Below are 15227 nucleotides of genomic sequence, written 5' to 3'. Positions count from 1 at the left end.
CTTTTAAAATGGATTTCAACCATGCCTCTTTATAACAGCATGGTGTGCATATAAGCTTGTCCACTGTGTTTTAGGTCATAAACAGTGATGACCTTGACTAACCAACAGAAAAGAAGCAGGAAACAGCAAAGAAAAATGTTTATACATATTTCCCCACATATTTTCATGTGCATGCTTACCTATGTGTAACTACACTACTAACTTGAGGTGAATTTCAGGTATTATCCTGCAATTTGTTGCAGACAGGCTAGAATGTAAATGAAATCCGAAAAGAATACCATATGTAGTGTTGTAATCCTTTTTTAAATGCAGATCAGAACAGTCAACCATCCTGTGCTGTCCCAGGGGTTTCTGGAGTTGCAGCCCCTGTGCCATAGCACAACCCTGGATAATGCCAAAGTGGTGCCACACACTGGAACTGGAGCTTGCAGAGCAGCCTCCTTTAGCTCCACTGGGATTTCTATATATATTTATACACTTGAAACTGAACACGTGCATGTTCCATCTGCACAAGGTCTCCCTTTTCCTCCTCCTTTGGTGCGTAGGAGTGGGAGTCCCTGCTGCTTCTACTTGTCTTAAAAGTTGCCTAGAAGTTGAGCAGAAATATTGCTGTGGTAGTTTCCCCTCTTAAGCAGCATCCAAGGTATTGTTTCCTTCGCTTTTCCTTTTCCCAGGCTAAGCGAGCAGCTCTGTTGAATGGATTTCTCCATGAGGTTATTTTGCAGGTCAGGAGGTTAGCTCACTTTTGTCTTTTTACTCAGCTGCTGCAGAAGAAACCCTCTGTGTGTTCTCCTGAATTGTAAAGGCTGGTAAGAAAGAGAAGCCAAAGTCATCCATTAATCCATGGGCAAAGTCCTATTGAAGCTGCTGCAGTGAAAGCTCTCACATGCTGCCCTGGAAATAACCCCGGCCGTGACGTGGTGAGATGACCCTAGGTAAGGTCAGAAGCTCAGTTCTCATTTTCATTTAAGCTTCTGTTTTTTAAACAGTATTTGGGGTTGTGCCTCGTGGTTCTGTTGAGCTGTTAAAGCAGCTGGAGCCCCCTCGAGAGGGAGCAGAGAAGATGACTCCAGAGAGGCAGGGGTTTGTCTGCTAAACTTGCCACTCTCTCCTCTCAACTTACTGTTGTTTTGGCTTAAATATTTAATGACCATGACCCCGTGTGAGAGCAGCAAGTGGTATCAGGACTTTAGCTTAAGCTGCTTTGCAGAGACAAAGCACCTGTTTTAATTCCTTCTGGGAATGGAAGTGATTTGGAAGCATCCCAGCAAATTGAAGGCAAAGTGGTAATTCTTGACTGCCTGTACACTTTCTCAGGAAGTATGTGAATTGGAAGGATCTGTGTACACAGCTCCTGGCTGGGATTTTCAGGAGGGCTAAGAGAGCTGGGGGGTCTCTGTCCTGGCATCCTTTGCAGGGTTGCAGCTGTAATTTCGAGATGCATTTAGTGGCATCAGCTGTTTGTCTCTTCATAGACACTGATAAAATAAAATGCCAAGCTGATGTGTGGGGTTGTGGTTAGGTCAGATGCAGTCTGCACCTTCCACTGGTCCTGGTCAGCATGCCCTTGGAGCAGCTGGCAGCTTCCAGGAACAGTGTTATCTCTTGGGATCCAACTGCACTGGTTATTACAATGCTGACCAAAGGCGCTGCTGGCAGCCGTCCTCCACTGCTGCATTTGCTCTTGTGTCATGGAATGACCTTTTCTAATAGAATTAAGGAAAAAGAAGTGACAAAAACTACTGACGTGATGGATTTGGAGTATTCTGTGAGGTAATCAGGTAACATCATAACTCTTTGGAGTAAGGAGCTGTGAGTTGGAGCTGAATCAGTCATTCCCATCGACTTGCTTTGGGAACTGATTTTCAACAGGATATTACTGATTTTTACTTTTCATTGTTCATTTCTGTGGTGCAGCTTTTGCCTTTTCTGGGTTTAGGGGATCATGCCAAGCAAGTTGATTTTCATTACATTTGAGAGGTAAGGGAGTGCTAAAGTGTGCAGCCTCCCTCTCTCCCTCTGTATGGGAACGTGTTTTGTGTGAATCGGTGACAGAAACGCAACCACTGAAAATACATCCCCTTTCTTTCTCTGCAGTCATCCTCCTCCCCAAAAACTTCTCTAAGAACATGACTAAAACCAAAGCACTTTGTAAGTTGCAAAGGAATAGTGTTGAGCTGGTGAAGCCAGCGGGAAATGAACATAGAATCTCAGAATTGTTTAGGTTGGAAAAGACCTTTGAATCATCAAATCAAACCATTAACTTAGACATGGAACAAGGTTATCATTTCTTTTGAAGATTCAGGGTGGGTATAATTGCATTTTATTTGGCACATACTGTTTTAAAACTCATCACCTCAGAATAGGAACAATTTTATGGCATGTGCTAATTGTACTAATTTCACAAACACTGCTTCTTTTAATTCCTTTTTATTTTTCACAGTGTCTTTTACATCTCACATCTTTTACATCTTTTTCACATCTCACATTTTTCTCTCCAGTTTCCTGTGTCTTGTGGTTAAATCTTGCCCATAAATCTTGCTCTGCTTTGTTAAAAATAATAGGTGTGCTATATTTCTTCATTTAACAACCTGCTAGATTAAGAGCAGCTTTAAAAGAATTAAATATGGTTGTGTGGTTTAATATTCCCGGTTTTAATGCACCATGAAGGAGAAACTAGAGGCACTGTCTTTTATAGAGTGCTTGGGTTTCACATACAGCCTGGCAATCTTTGTCTGACACCTTGCCACTGGGATCTCCTTCTTACGTAGATAATGCTAAAAAAAGCGTTCTGTGCAGGTTTGGAAATCAAATGGCAAGTCACTTGATGGCACATAAGGCTGAAATTTTAATGGTGGTATCTCAGCCAAAAAGGCTTTGGGACCTTTGGGATGCACAACTAGAGTTGTTGCACAGGGCAGCTGGAGGAGGTTGGTTTCTGCATTGTTGCAGCAATGTTTTAGAACATAAAATTGGTTCTTGTAAATTCTCCATGCCATTAAGGTTGGAAACCTGAGCAGGTCATGGTCACTTGTTCTGGTGTGTCACAGAGCAGGGTCTGGGTCACCAGTCACCCTGCCTCACAGGGGATTCCATCCTTGCATTATATTTCTATCCAGGCAGGCTCCATGGAGAATGAGAACCTGAGGCATGAGGTATCGGTCATTAAAGGTAGTCAGGTTTTGACACCAAAGCCGTATTTCAGCAGAACGAACAGAATTAATGCTTTCCAAACTGGCTCCTATTAAGAAAGGTCATCAAATGCGTATGTAGATCAAAAACTCAATAAATTGTAATGATTCCTAAATATCAGGAAATATCACTGCAAAACTGAGTGTTAAACCATGTGTGTGGACGGGATCAGCGAAGACTGGGATTTGTCTGGATGATAGCTATTATTCCTAGATGTTGTAGTTAAGTTACACTATAAATATTCCTGCTAGATGTTATAGTTGAGTTTACGAGGGGCTTGTCTCAAAAATCTATATTTGAAGCTTGGATTAAATAGCATTGCAAGAACTCGTGATCAGTAACTCCTCTTGGTTCCACAGAGGCAATATTCTTTAAATTTTCTCAGTTTGAATTCTTGCTCCAATTAAGCCTGACTTTGAAATTGCTTTGTTGCATTCCTCTGCTGTGAGAGGATGTGAGACCTCATGGAGACCATGTTCCAGATCAGGTAATGCCATGTTTTACTCGCCTGAGTATTATCCCTGCAAAATCCTGCTGCAGCCATCCCACTCCAAACCCTGGCCCTGTGCAAAGCCTTCCAGACAGAGTTCAGTGCCTCTTTGCTTCAGGCGCAGTCTCAGGTTCATAAAATATTTGTGGCTGTCAGTCTCGTGCATCAGCCAAAGTTGCACAGATGCAGAAAGTCTGAGGGATTTTAGAATTGCAAATGCCTAACAGATTTTTAACAGCTCTATATATGTATACACATATGTAAATACATATATGCATATGTATGTGTAACAGACTAGAAATACACACAAGAAATCTATGATTTCTCTGATAATAGTGTGCCAAACTGGGCTGTTGGAGATGAGAAATTGAACTTTCAAATACTGCCTTGATTTACATGTGTTACAGGAGTGGCACTTCGTGTTGTTTCTTATTAGAAAAAATGGGGCATCTAACTTTAACACCTTGTTTTTGCTTTCTTACAATTCTGTCAAGCCTTTGATAGACCACAAAACAGAGCATCTGCCCTGGCCCCCAACTCTGTCTGTTGTGTATCTTGGTTTCTTTGACATTTAGAAACACTTTAAGCCAGTTTGGCAAAGCTTAATCACTTAGGAGGTAACAGACTTAACACTGTATTGCAAGAATGTTTTTAAGAGCAAAGAAACAGCTTTACTAGGGGTAAGGACTTTGGATCCCTGTGCCTCTGGAAGGTGTCTGTACCCACGACAGGGTTTGGGACTAGATGGGGTTTAAGGTGTCTTCCAACCCAAACCAGTCTGTGATTCCCTAAAGGGCCCCTGTAATTAACCTGAATGAAACACCTGAGACTTGTTCTTGTTCATGGTTTCCCCGCAGCAAACAGGTAGTTTGCAGCACACAGCACTCAGGAGTGTCACATTACAGAAAAACCCGCAAGGACATCAAGGTTGTGTTCAGGATTTGAATGATGTGCAATAAGCAAGGTCTGAGGTCACCTAGTGAACCATGAGGGAAGTAAAGCGGGGAATAGTTGCACAGTAAGTGAAATGCCTTTTAATGCAGAATTACGGAGCTGGCACTTCAGAGTACCTCAGCCTTTCCGATTCTGGGCTTTCCCAGAAGTGGCTCTGTGCAGCTGCTGGGGCTGAATGTGACAGGCTGCTTCATGTTTTATGTGCAGAAATGACTGTACACTTGTAATAACAGATACATTCCCACTCTCTCAGAAAAATTCCTTGTGTTTTTTTTGCTTTGTGAGAGGATATCATGCAGTTCAGGACCTGTGTCCTCTGAAACAGCAGGGCTGCTGTGGTTGGAATATTCAAGGTATCTCCTGAAAATCAAGGCTGATGCTCTCCTCCTCTTTAATGTTGCTGTGACGCAATTTGGATTTAGTAGAACCGGTATTTTCTTTTTCATATAGATGCGATGATTTCTGGCAGGGAGGTCAACTTAAAAATTGTAGTTAAGCTGTCAATGTATTCTGAGAACGTTTAGCAGCAGCAGATCATGTGTTTGTGCTATGTGAGGCCAACAGAAACTGATTTTGGTTGGTTGTGATGTTTCACAGGAGTGGTAATGCAGAAGGTACAACAAAATGGTTTTAAATTGGATTTTAAACTGGGATCCACATGTTCATGATACTGGCTAATTCTGACCCTGAAAAAATTCAGTCCTCAGTTAAACACTGCTGGAGTTCAAGGATGTTGGAGTAGTTGATCTCTGCCTCCTGGAAAGTTGTTTCCCCCTTGGGGATGCCCCAGTGGGATCTGTTACCAGCTGGTTGCGCACAGCTTCAGCTGCTTAACATCTTCTGGGGAAATTAAGGTGTACAGAGTGTGTTTGCGCAGATTTCTGTCTGTGGAAGGCACGGTGCAAGTGGATTTTGGGTTCTGCCCAGGCTGGGTGCCATTTCCTTTTGTGTTGTGTGCCGAGCTCCCAGCTGGTGGGGACAGAAATGGCTTTGTGGTCAGACTCCAGTCCAGTGGCACCCTTGGGAACTGTTGGGACACAACATGGGGTGATGATTTTAAACTGAATGAGCATTAGGTTAGATATAGGGAAGAAGTTTTTTACCATGAGAATGGTGAGGCCCTGGCACAGGTTCCCCAGGGAAGCTGTGGCTGCCCCTGGATCCCTAGAAGTGTTCCATGACCAGGTTGGAGGGGGCTTGGAGCAACCTGGTCCAGTGGCCCCCATGGCAGGGGGTTGGAATGAGATGAGCTTTAAGGTCCCTTCCAACCAAAACCCTTCTGGGCTTTTAAGACTGTAGCTGTTGCAGTCTGCCTTGGGTTAATGGGAAATATGGAAGCTTGAGGATGTGGTCCCGGGCTGGGGAGCTGTTCTGGGAGTCCCTGCCAGGGTGTGATGCAGGCAGTGATGGTGGGTGGGATGGATGGATGGATGGATGGATGGATGGATGGATGGATGGATGGATGGATGGATGGATGGATGGAGGGAGGGAGGGAGGGAGGATGGCTGGACGGACAGGAAAGTTGTTTCTCGGTGGATTTCAGGCGCACGGAGCAGGGGTGGGGAGTGCCGGGGATGCAGCGGGAGCACAGTGACAGGATTTGTGCCTCAGTGTGTCTGTGCGCGGAGCCGGGCGGGTTCCCCGGCGGTTCCCCGGCGGGCCGGGCCGTGCCTGACGTGGAGCGCCGGCTCGGCCGGAGGCGGAGCTGCCGTGGGTTTATCAGCGCCGCGGGTCGCGGCGGGCGCACAGCAACAGGCGGCGCGGGGGACCCGGCGCCTCTCCGCCCGCCCAGCCGGCCCCGGCCCCGGGAGCCGCCGCCGGAGGCAGGGAAGGCAGCGGCAGGAGGAGGGAGCGGGCGGAGCGCGGCCGGGGCCGGGGCGCGGGCGGCCGGCTCGGGATGGTGCTCCTGCCCTTCTGGGTAGTGGCAGCCGCGCTCCTGGGGGCCCGCGCTGCGCCCGGCCGGCAGGTGAGTGAGGGAGGGAGGGAGGGAGTGCGGGGACACCCGCCCTCCCCTTGCCTCCGCGCTGTCCCCCAGGGTCCTTCCTTGTCCCCCCGGGGTCCGCGGGCGGTACCGGCCCGGGGCGAGGAGAGGCTGAGGTGGACGGGCGGCTCTCTGCCCTCTTCTGTGCTGCAGACCGCTGCATCCAAGCAGCCTGGAACCGACACGGCATCCCCGGGCTAGGCTGGGTCCTGCAGCAGCAGCTCCTGGGTCCTTTCCTTCTGGACCCTATCCCCCTGGGTCCCCTAACCTTGGCAAGAGCAAGTACCAAGCAGTGAGCTGACCGTGACATCGGGTCATTGCTACCGTCCCTGCGGTCACTGTGGTCCAGTTGGCTTTCCTATTCTCTAGCGTAGACACAATGAGCTGTCAGCTCGCTGCTTCCTCTCTGCCCCAGCACCCATGCTTCTTGGAGCTCCTCACTTTCCTGCTGTTAAATCCTTGCTTTGGCCACCAAACTTACTTTTTGGCACAGTGTCACGATATGTAGAATGGGTCATTCAGAATCAGGATTGCTTAGCAGCTCTATTTATGTTAAACTTGCTATGGACTCAGTTAGTATATTGGTGGGAACAGCTTAACATTCAGTTAAGGAAGAACTGCCATCCCTGGAAACCAAATGCAGAAACATATAAAACAGTGCAGCACAGACCAAGTGATTTTTCAGCCTTCTGCCATCCCCCATTGCATAGTAATTACACTAACAACTTTGCGCATGTGTTTCTTTTCTCTTCTGCAGGCTGGTAAAGAACAGCAGATCCAAATAGGTAAGTCTTTTTAGCTATTATTCCTGCTGTCAAAACAGAAATAAAAGAAGTAAGCTCAAAGACTAGTTATTTCTGAGGAAATGATCTGTATGCAGGCAAGCATTCCCTGCGCACCCCCCACCATTGCCACCCAGAAGTGTTCGTAGTTGCAGTGACATGGCATGGCTTGAATTTGCATGTGCTCTCGTGCTGCGGTTTTGCATCTTTATGTGTCTATGCTTCTCTTCCGAAATACAAACCAATCGATGTTATAAAATCTGTAGCTGGTCACTGTTGCCTTGTAAACTGATAGACCTGGGTAAGAAGGTGCTGTGCAGCGAGTTCAGGGTCAGTGGCACATGAGGGTGCTGAAGGGAAGTGTGCCTGTTTGTGCCCATGGGTTGCTTCTTACTGAGACTTCAGCTTCTCGAACTCTTCCCAAAGACAGGAAGCTTCTTTTAATTGGGAGGATGCACCCACAGTTTAATTTCAGATGTGTGTTAATATAGACTAACTGGTAACTGGGTGCTCCACAGGATGGACGAGGTAGTGGAAGGATGTGGAAGCTGGCATTCTCAGTGCTCCTTCCCTTACCCAGTGTGAAATGAGCCTTTTACCATTCCGGTAGAGCGCGTGTCCCTGCACACAAGTGCTCTTTGGAGCTCTTCTGCAGTGGGAATGGACCCCAGGCAGTTCTGCTTCCAGCTGCCGTTGGACCTCCAGCCCTGAGGTTTTGCTTCAGGTTTTGTTCAGAAAAGAATTTCAAGCATTTCTGTGAATTTTGGAGGCCTTGTCTCAACTTCAGTTCTGGCACTGTGAGCTTCTGGACTTAGGTTGGTTTCCACCGGGATCAGTGAATAATGGGAACAGAGACAGTGAGGTACATTTAAAGCTAACTGGCAAACAGATGGTTTTTCCAGTGGTATGCTGATCCTGTCTTTTATTTCTAGTCCTTTCCAGGAGAAATGGATTGTATTTGAATTTCAGAAACCATAAGCTATATAGGAATGTGTCTTTTAAATTACACAGTACATCAGGCAGAATTCCTGAATCTGGAAAATAACTTCTTGTCCTTCCTTTCTTCCACGGCCCTGGCACTGCTGTAGCCAGGAACATTTGGGGCTGAATTTGATCCTGTAAATTCTGATTCAAAAGGTACAGAACCATAGAATCCTAAAGTGGTTTGGGTTGGAAGGGACTTGAAGGATCATCTCATTCCAAACCCCCTGCCGAGGGCAGGGACACCTTTCACTATCCCAGGTTGCTCCAAGACCCTTCCAGCCTGGCCATGAACACTTCCAGGGATGGGGCAGCCGCAACTTTGAGCTATGGCTTACTCAGTTGGGAATTTTAATGACTTGGAGGTAAAACCTGCATTGGAATTGCCTGGAAATGCACTGTCCTACTTCTGAGTCCCCTCAAAGTATTGCTTTGCGTTGGTGTTGTGTATTTTGAGTTGGCCCAGGGCTGGCTGCTGTCAGCAGCTGATCTTTTCTTGTAGCCTGAAAAGTCACTTAGGGGAATTAAGGCACCTAGGGGTTTATTTTTGTTAAATATCATCACAGGCCGCAGTACAGGGGTAGCAAATTAGAACACTTAATTACCTGCATTCATGCACAATGTGCTGCAGTGCCTGCGAGCTGTCAGGAGGAAGCTGTTCCGTGTCACTCAGCCTGAAGGTGCTGATGCTGTGCTGCACCTTCACCTCCCACGCAGCAGCGCTCTGTCCCTGCTCAGTGCCACTTCTGGAAGAAACCTGTGACACAACAGGGCTGGGCCCCACCGCCTGCAGGAAGCACCTGCAAAGCACCTGCAGCTGTGCAGAGGCTGCAAAACCACCACGCTGTCTCTTGAGCTGTCTGTATCCCTGGGACAAGTGGCAGTGAAGTAGAGGAATGAGGACACCAGAGAGGTGTCCCACATCAGCCTCTCTCCTTGCAGTTCCTTGCTTTCATTCAGCCAACTTACGATGCCCAGATCCCACACAGCCTCATCCCTCTTCAGGTGCAGAGTTGAGTGGGAATTCTCAAGGAATCTGTCCCCCTTTCCTGTCTTCTCTTTCTTTCTGGGCATTCCTGCCACCTAAAGGCAGCCAGAGAGCCAGCGGTAGTTCTGGAGTGATCCAGGTTGTTGAGAGGGACCAAAACTGCTCTGTTGTTTCTGGAAGCCACCAGCCAACGATGAAGCAGAAAAGGGTTGATGGCGCAGCCGTGCTGGGCTTGTCCAGTTGTCTCCCCACCATCTTCTCTTGTTAAGCATCGCATTGCGAAGTGACCAGAACAGCTCTGTGTTCATCTCATTGTGCTTCTCTGTGGGACAGAAGTGTGATCTCCGAGAACATGGCACAGTCTCTTTATGAAAACACTGTCCTCTTCATCCCTATAGCCGCAGGTAACTGTTTTCTCTCCGGTACTTCCACTGCAGAGCTGGATGTCTGCCATCCGCAGTTTGGTCGCGTCACAGCTTGTGAATTCCAGGCAGAAAATTCCATGGTGATGCTCTGCAGATGTCACCTTAGATCCTGTCCTTTTGCTGAGGTACCTGAGCTTCCTGACCCTAGAGCCACATCCAAATGCATCTTCCAATGGGGAATGGGGAAGCTCTGGAAGATTGCTGGTCATCCCTCTGTGACATTCTGGAATGGCCTGGGACTCAGCAATAGAGCCCTGTGCAGGGGCCATGTGGGTGGGATATTACCACGAGTCCCCCCAAATTTCTTTTCTTGGGTAGTTTGGTTTAGACATAGAAACAATTTAAACTTTGAGAAATTCTTCCTCTTCCATTGATGCCACTGATTTCCACATCGACTGTGTCTTTGAAGTCTTCTCAAGTGGATGTTTAGGCATTTGGCATTCTGCTGTGGACTACCACCAAAACGATTTTTGATCAATGTATTTTGCAGAATCTTATGCACAAAAAATACTGTTTTTCTAAATGTAGGTGATAAAAAAAGTTTAGGATTTTCAAACCTCCATTGACCACAGCTGTTGTACAGTGCACAGACAACTCCTGTGAGCCCGTGGTGTTAATTCTGCAGTTTCATAGTTTTTGAGGGGAAAGAAAGCCCGGACAGCTTTCTTCAGAGGCATTCTCTAGCTAATTTTGTTTTGGCACACAATGAAAGAACGTGATGTTCCTTCTTAAGTGCTTCCTTTCAACTTAAACATTGTGCAACTGGAGCAGCATTTTAAGGCCAGATTTTAAAAAAAATGAAGAAAATTTACAGTTAAGTGCTTTTCCTCTTGCTCTGATCAGCACTGTCAGCTTTGAATTAGCAGAGCAGATCAACTCTGAAATTTTAGCTTAGGAAAGGGAACACCTACAGCTGGGATAGCATTTCCTCAGAGCGTGCAGTTTGTGGAAAAAGGGTAATGTAAGTCAGCGGAGGAGTTCAGATGTCTTTGGGATTCAGTCATGTCCCATTTAATTTTAATTGCCTTTGAACAAAAGGCATTTCCTCTTCTAGCTCAGCATTTACAGACTCTGGAAAAGGCTTTCGCTGGCTCAAAACCTTGACAGTTCTTATTTTCCACCCTTTGTTCCTACCTTCTTGGGGCTAGCTGGATGCTCTTATTAGCAAAATAGCCTCTTTTTTTTCCCCCAGCCTGTGGAAATGTGGGAATTCTGCTGCAAGATGTGCAGAGCAGTTTCTCAGTTGTGCGGTGAGCACAGAATTTGATCACCAGACTGTGGTCTCTGGCACTGAACCTCCTGCTTTAAAGAAAAAAGAAAACAAGCCACGAGGAATCTCAGCGAGGTAGAAGGCATAATGTCAGCCTGGGAATGAAATCCCAGTGTTGAAGCACCGGGAATGTGAGGATCTGTGTTTTTACTTTGACCCAGTTAGAATGTACATCCCCGCAGCTCTGTCTCCTGGGCATGTCCTGGTGTCTAATTATTAAAAATGACTTTAGAGTTTTAATTTGGTTCCTTCTCTAAGGAGACAGATTAACAAGCCTGGCTCAGAATTCCCAGTGTTTTAAATGGGAATTATCCTAAGGATAATGGCCTGATTAGGATGCCAGTTTTAGAACCTGGTCTTGTGGGTGTATGGCAAAATAGGTGGAGTTGGCTGCTGCTGAAACCCACCCTGTGGCTGCTGGCTGTAGGGTGTGGGGTACCAATGGGCTTGGAAATGACTTTTCACATTCCTAGGATATAGTATTTGTATATTAAGATATTTATAGTGCAGGAATTTACATGTGTGTGTTCTACTAGTACCATGCATTGGTTTTTTGTCAGATTCCTCAGTAATTGGCTGAAAGAATATTAAAAACAGTTCCGTGAAGCCATTAGGAACGTTTTCCTACTGAAGTTACTCATTGAATGCATGAGTCTCTTAAAACCAGCAGCCTTTGCTACCTGGAGAGATGAACTGGCTACTGAGCTTTTCCTGTGTTAATTCTCGTATCAAGTGTGATCCACACTGGGAGCAGGTAAAATTTAGCTCACTTAATTTAGTATATTTATTTGAGGAATTCTCAGTGGCACTCGGCGCTAACATCAGAGCAGTCTGATCTTGCAGCTTTTCAAATGAAATCGTCAGTAATATCACTCTGATACTGCTTTCACCAGCTCTCCCAGGAAGAGAGGAGTAGGGAATAACTATTTTTGTGCAAGATGTCTTTTTAGTTCTCACGTAGTCAAATACACAGGCTTAGACTTGGGCCTCGGACCCATTCAGAGCAGTGCTGTGGCTCACAGCTTGACCTGGTCCTTCCCTTACAGCCTGAAAATCGGACAGCAAGTATCCTGATTGCTCCCAGATTACAGAGGTCTCACTGAAAAGATAAACTCATTTGAATGGATTTGTTTTCCAGTGGTATGAAATTACTTGAAGACATGTTGCCTTAGCTGAGAGTTGTGCCATTGAGCTCCTCCAGGATTACCAACAGTGTGGGTTTATGGCTTCTCTCAGCTGCACTAAAGTGCAGGATTTAGGGTCAAATCGTGCAGATCTGTGGTGGGTTTTTTGATAATTAGATTTTCTCATTGTTTTTGATCTTTGTTACTCAGAGGAAGGGCAATAGCAAGTTGCTGGCTAAGGAGATTTGTAGAGGGAAAAGCTACTGCCTTTACAAGTGCTGACATGTATTAATTTACTAGCAGCATATGATCCGCTGGATTTTTTTCCCTATGCCTATTTCCTGAGAAATCTGTAAGCAAATTGTGCTTATAACCCAGGCTTGGCACTTCATTTTCAAAACCTTGATGGAAGTCCTGCCATAGGAGCAAGTTCTGTGTAAGGTGTACAACAGAGCCGTGTGGCATTTCTTACAGGAGAGTTCAGAAGGGTCTGTGCCTCTCCTGGGGCTGTTGAGCAAACCTGAAACCCACAGGAAACTCCCCAAATAAGTGTCAGTGAATATTTCAGGCTTTCCTCTGTAAGTTTTAGGAAAATCATTTTTATAATAACTATTAATAAGAAGAAATTCTTCCATGTGAGAGTGGTGAGGCCCTGGCACAGATTGTTCAGAGAGGCTGTGGCTGCCTTATCCCTGGAAGTGTCCAAGGCCAGATTGGACGGGGCTTGGAGCAACCTGGGATAGTGGAGGGTGGCGTGGCAGGGGGTTTGGCACTGGATGGTCTTGAAGGTCCCTTCCAACCCAGACCATTTTGTGATTCCATGATAAAAGAGGAGCAGTGACAATGTGCCTTACATTTGCCCATGTTAGTAGCTCAAACAGGAATCCTAAACTGGGATTTTTGGAAGGGGACGTGTGAGGCAGAGGGGTCCTTCAGTCCTTGGGCTCATTCCACGCTCTTGTTCTTATTTTAGTTTGGTTTTTGGGTGTGTCTCTTGGCAGAATTCCGAAAAAGCAGACCGAGGCCATATGGGTTAGTGATTCCAGTTAGCACCAATGCAGATGGAAGCTACGTGTCCACCATCCTCTCGGCGAGTCACCAGCGGCGATCGACGCGGGAGGCATCCCAGAGCCCCAGACAGCTGTATTTCAATGTCACTGCCTTTGGGAGGGAATTCCATCTCCGGCTGAAACCCAACACTCGTTTAGTGGCTCCTGGGGCCGTGGTGGAGTGGTACGAAGACTCTGTGGAGACTGGGAACGATGGTGGTAACACAACTCAGACTGGAGCTGGTGCGGAGCGATTATGGAAGAGAGAGCCCCTGTGGACCAACTGTGCCTACGTGGGAGACATCACGGACATCCCCGGAGCTGCAGTGGCCATCAGCAACTGTGATGGTCTGGTAAGGCTGGTTTCATGGCGCTTGTGTCTCGTGGCACACTTTGTGCACAGCTTTTGTTGCTTTTAACTACACCTTGCTAATGATGTCATTTACAGAACTTCATTTCTTAAATCCCTTAGAAAATATTGATAAGCAAAGTTCTTAATGTCTCAGGTTTGTGAAAGAGAAATCAAACCTATGTATTGTTTGGTTTCCTTTTTATTTACATGAGGTGTTACAAACAGGAAAATTAATAATGAAGACATTTTCAGACTTAAAAAGTGGCCTTTTGTTAACTGACTTTAGAATTTGGTGTCCAAATCATCCCTCATTGCTTCTCAGGTACCAAAATCCGTGCCCTGTTATCCAAGAATAGCAGCATTAAGTTTTTTTAAAGGGTTCATTTATAAAGTGAGCATACTTTTTGTTCTCTTAGATGCAGTTTTGTTTCATCAGGAGGTGTCACATAAGAATTGAGTGGTTCACATCTGTAACGGGTTTGTTTTCGATCTGTCTGTGGACACGCAGAGTTCCCCTGTGGCTGAGCAGATGCCCAAATCCCAGAATGAAAGGCTGAGCATATATGGAGCCCACACACCATTCATTGATTCGCTCATGCAGCAGGGAAAGCCAACAATACTCACCTTGTGCTCCATAAGGCGCAGGAGCACTGGTGGAACACGCCTGCAACATCCAGGGAGATGAATGTTGTGGTTATCCTCCTGCTGTTTGGGACAGGAATCACATGAAGAAGTCTGCAACAAGCGTCCTTTCTTGGAAGTGGGTTTCCCATTTCCCATAGCTGCCACGTGGTCATTATTTGATTCCATTTTGAGATAAGTCCTGGCTAGGAAAGCTCCCACCTCAGCAGCGGGCAGCAGTCCCTGTGGGAGTAACTGCAGAAATGGCTCAAAATCCCCATTCACACCAAAACTCCTTGAGTTCCCTTGCTTAGTGAAAGGAAATACAGGTAGTGGTTGCATCAGAGGTGATAACTAATGTCAGTTTGGTGTGTTTTGGCGGCTTTTGGTGAGTTTTTTTGGAGAATCTATTGCCAGTGTACTGTGTTTACAAAGGCCAAGGAGACCCCTGCCTGGCTAGATGTAGCTTCCAATAGAATCGTTCTGATGAATGAGACCCTGGGACTGGCAGCTGGACTTTGGCAGTAAGCCTGAATGAAGTTGTTGCATTGAGACAGCACGTGAAGACAAGAAATTGGATTAAATGGAATTAGATTAAGGAGTGTAGCAGCTCCGTCACAGATTGCCATGTGTCTGGCAAGCTGTTTGTGGTGTGTTTTCAGGTAAATGAAGCCAGAGGGGAACTTTTGGAGGGGGAGTGGCTTCACAGTGACAGAAGACAGGGTTGGATGGGATACTGGGAAGAAATTCTATGCTGAAGAGGGTGAGGCCCTGGCACAGGTTGCCCGGAGAAGCTGTGGCTGCCCCGTCCCTGGAAATGTTCAAGGCTAGGTTGGATGGGTCTTGGAGCAACCTGATCTAGTGGAATGTATCCCACTTTTCCCATAACACTCCATGTGCTTTTCTTGGTTTTGAGGACTGGAGTAGGAGAACACGGGCTTTTTCTTTGACGAGTACTGGGTAAATGCTCCTGGGTCACTTTTGTCTCTCTGTTCATCTCAACCTTTGCTGTTTTTAA

At 46.4% G+C, this 15227-nt stretch overlaps 1 protein-coding gene across 2 annotated transcripts in view; it reads left to right on the top strand.

Annotated features, from left to right (window-relative positions):
- The first annotated feature begins 6480 nt into the window (after nt 1–6480).
- The window catches only part of ADAMTS3 (ADAM metallopeptidase with thrombospondin type 1 motif 3), a 57487-nt gene continuing 48740 nt past the window's right edge, over nt 6481–15227 (top strand). For both annotated transcript variants that reach the window (XR_007203760.1, XM_048304480.1), the window contains exons 1-3: nt 6481–6602; nt 7375–7402; nt 13189–13589. Coding sequence is in view for 1 of the 2 variants with exons in the window: in XM_048304480.1 (XP_048160437.1) it covers nt 6534–6602; nt 7375–7402; nt 13189–13589 (498 nt within the window). In the remaining variant the exon portion in view is untranslated. The remainder of the gene's footprint in view (nt 6603–7374; nt 7403–13188; nt 13590–15227) is intronic.

The sequence above is a fragment of the Corvus hawaiiensis genome, chromosome 5 (genome assembly GCF_020740725.1).
Source record: "Corvus hawaiiensis isolate bCorHaw1 chromosome 5, bCorHaw1.pri.cur, whole genome shotgun sequence".
Lineage (NCBI taxonomy): Eukaryota > Metazoa > Chordata > Aves > Passeriformes > Corvidae > Corvus > Corvus hawaiiensis.
The sequence above is the reverse complement of the archived record's forward strand: the minus strand, read 5'-3'. Positions and strand labels throughout refer to the sequence as shown.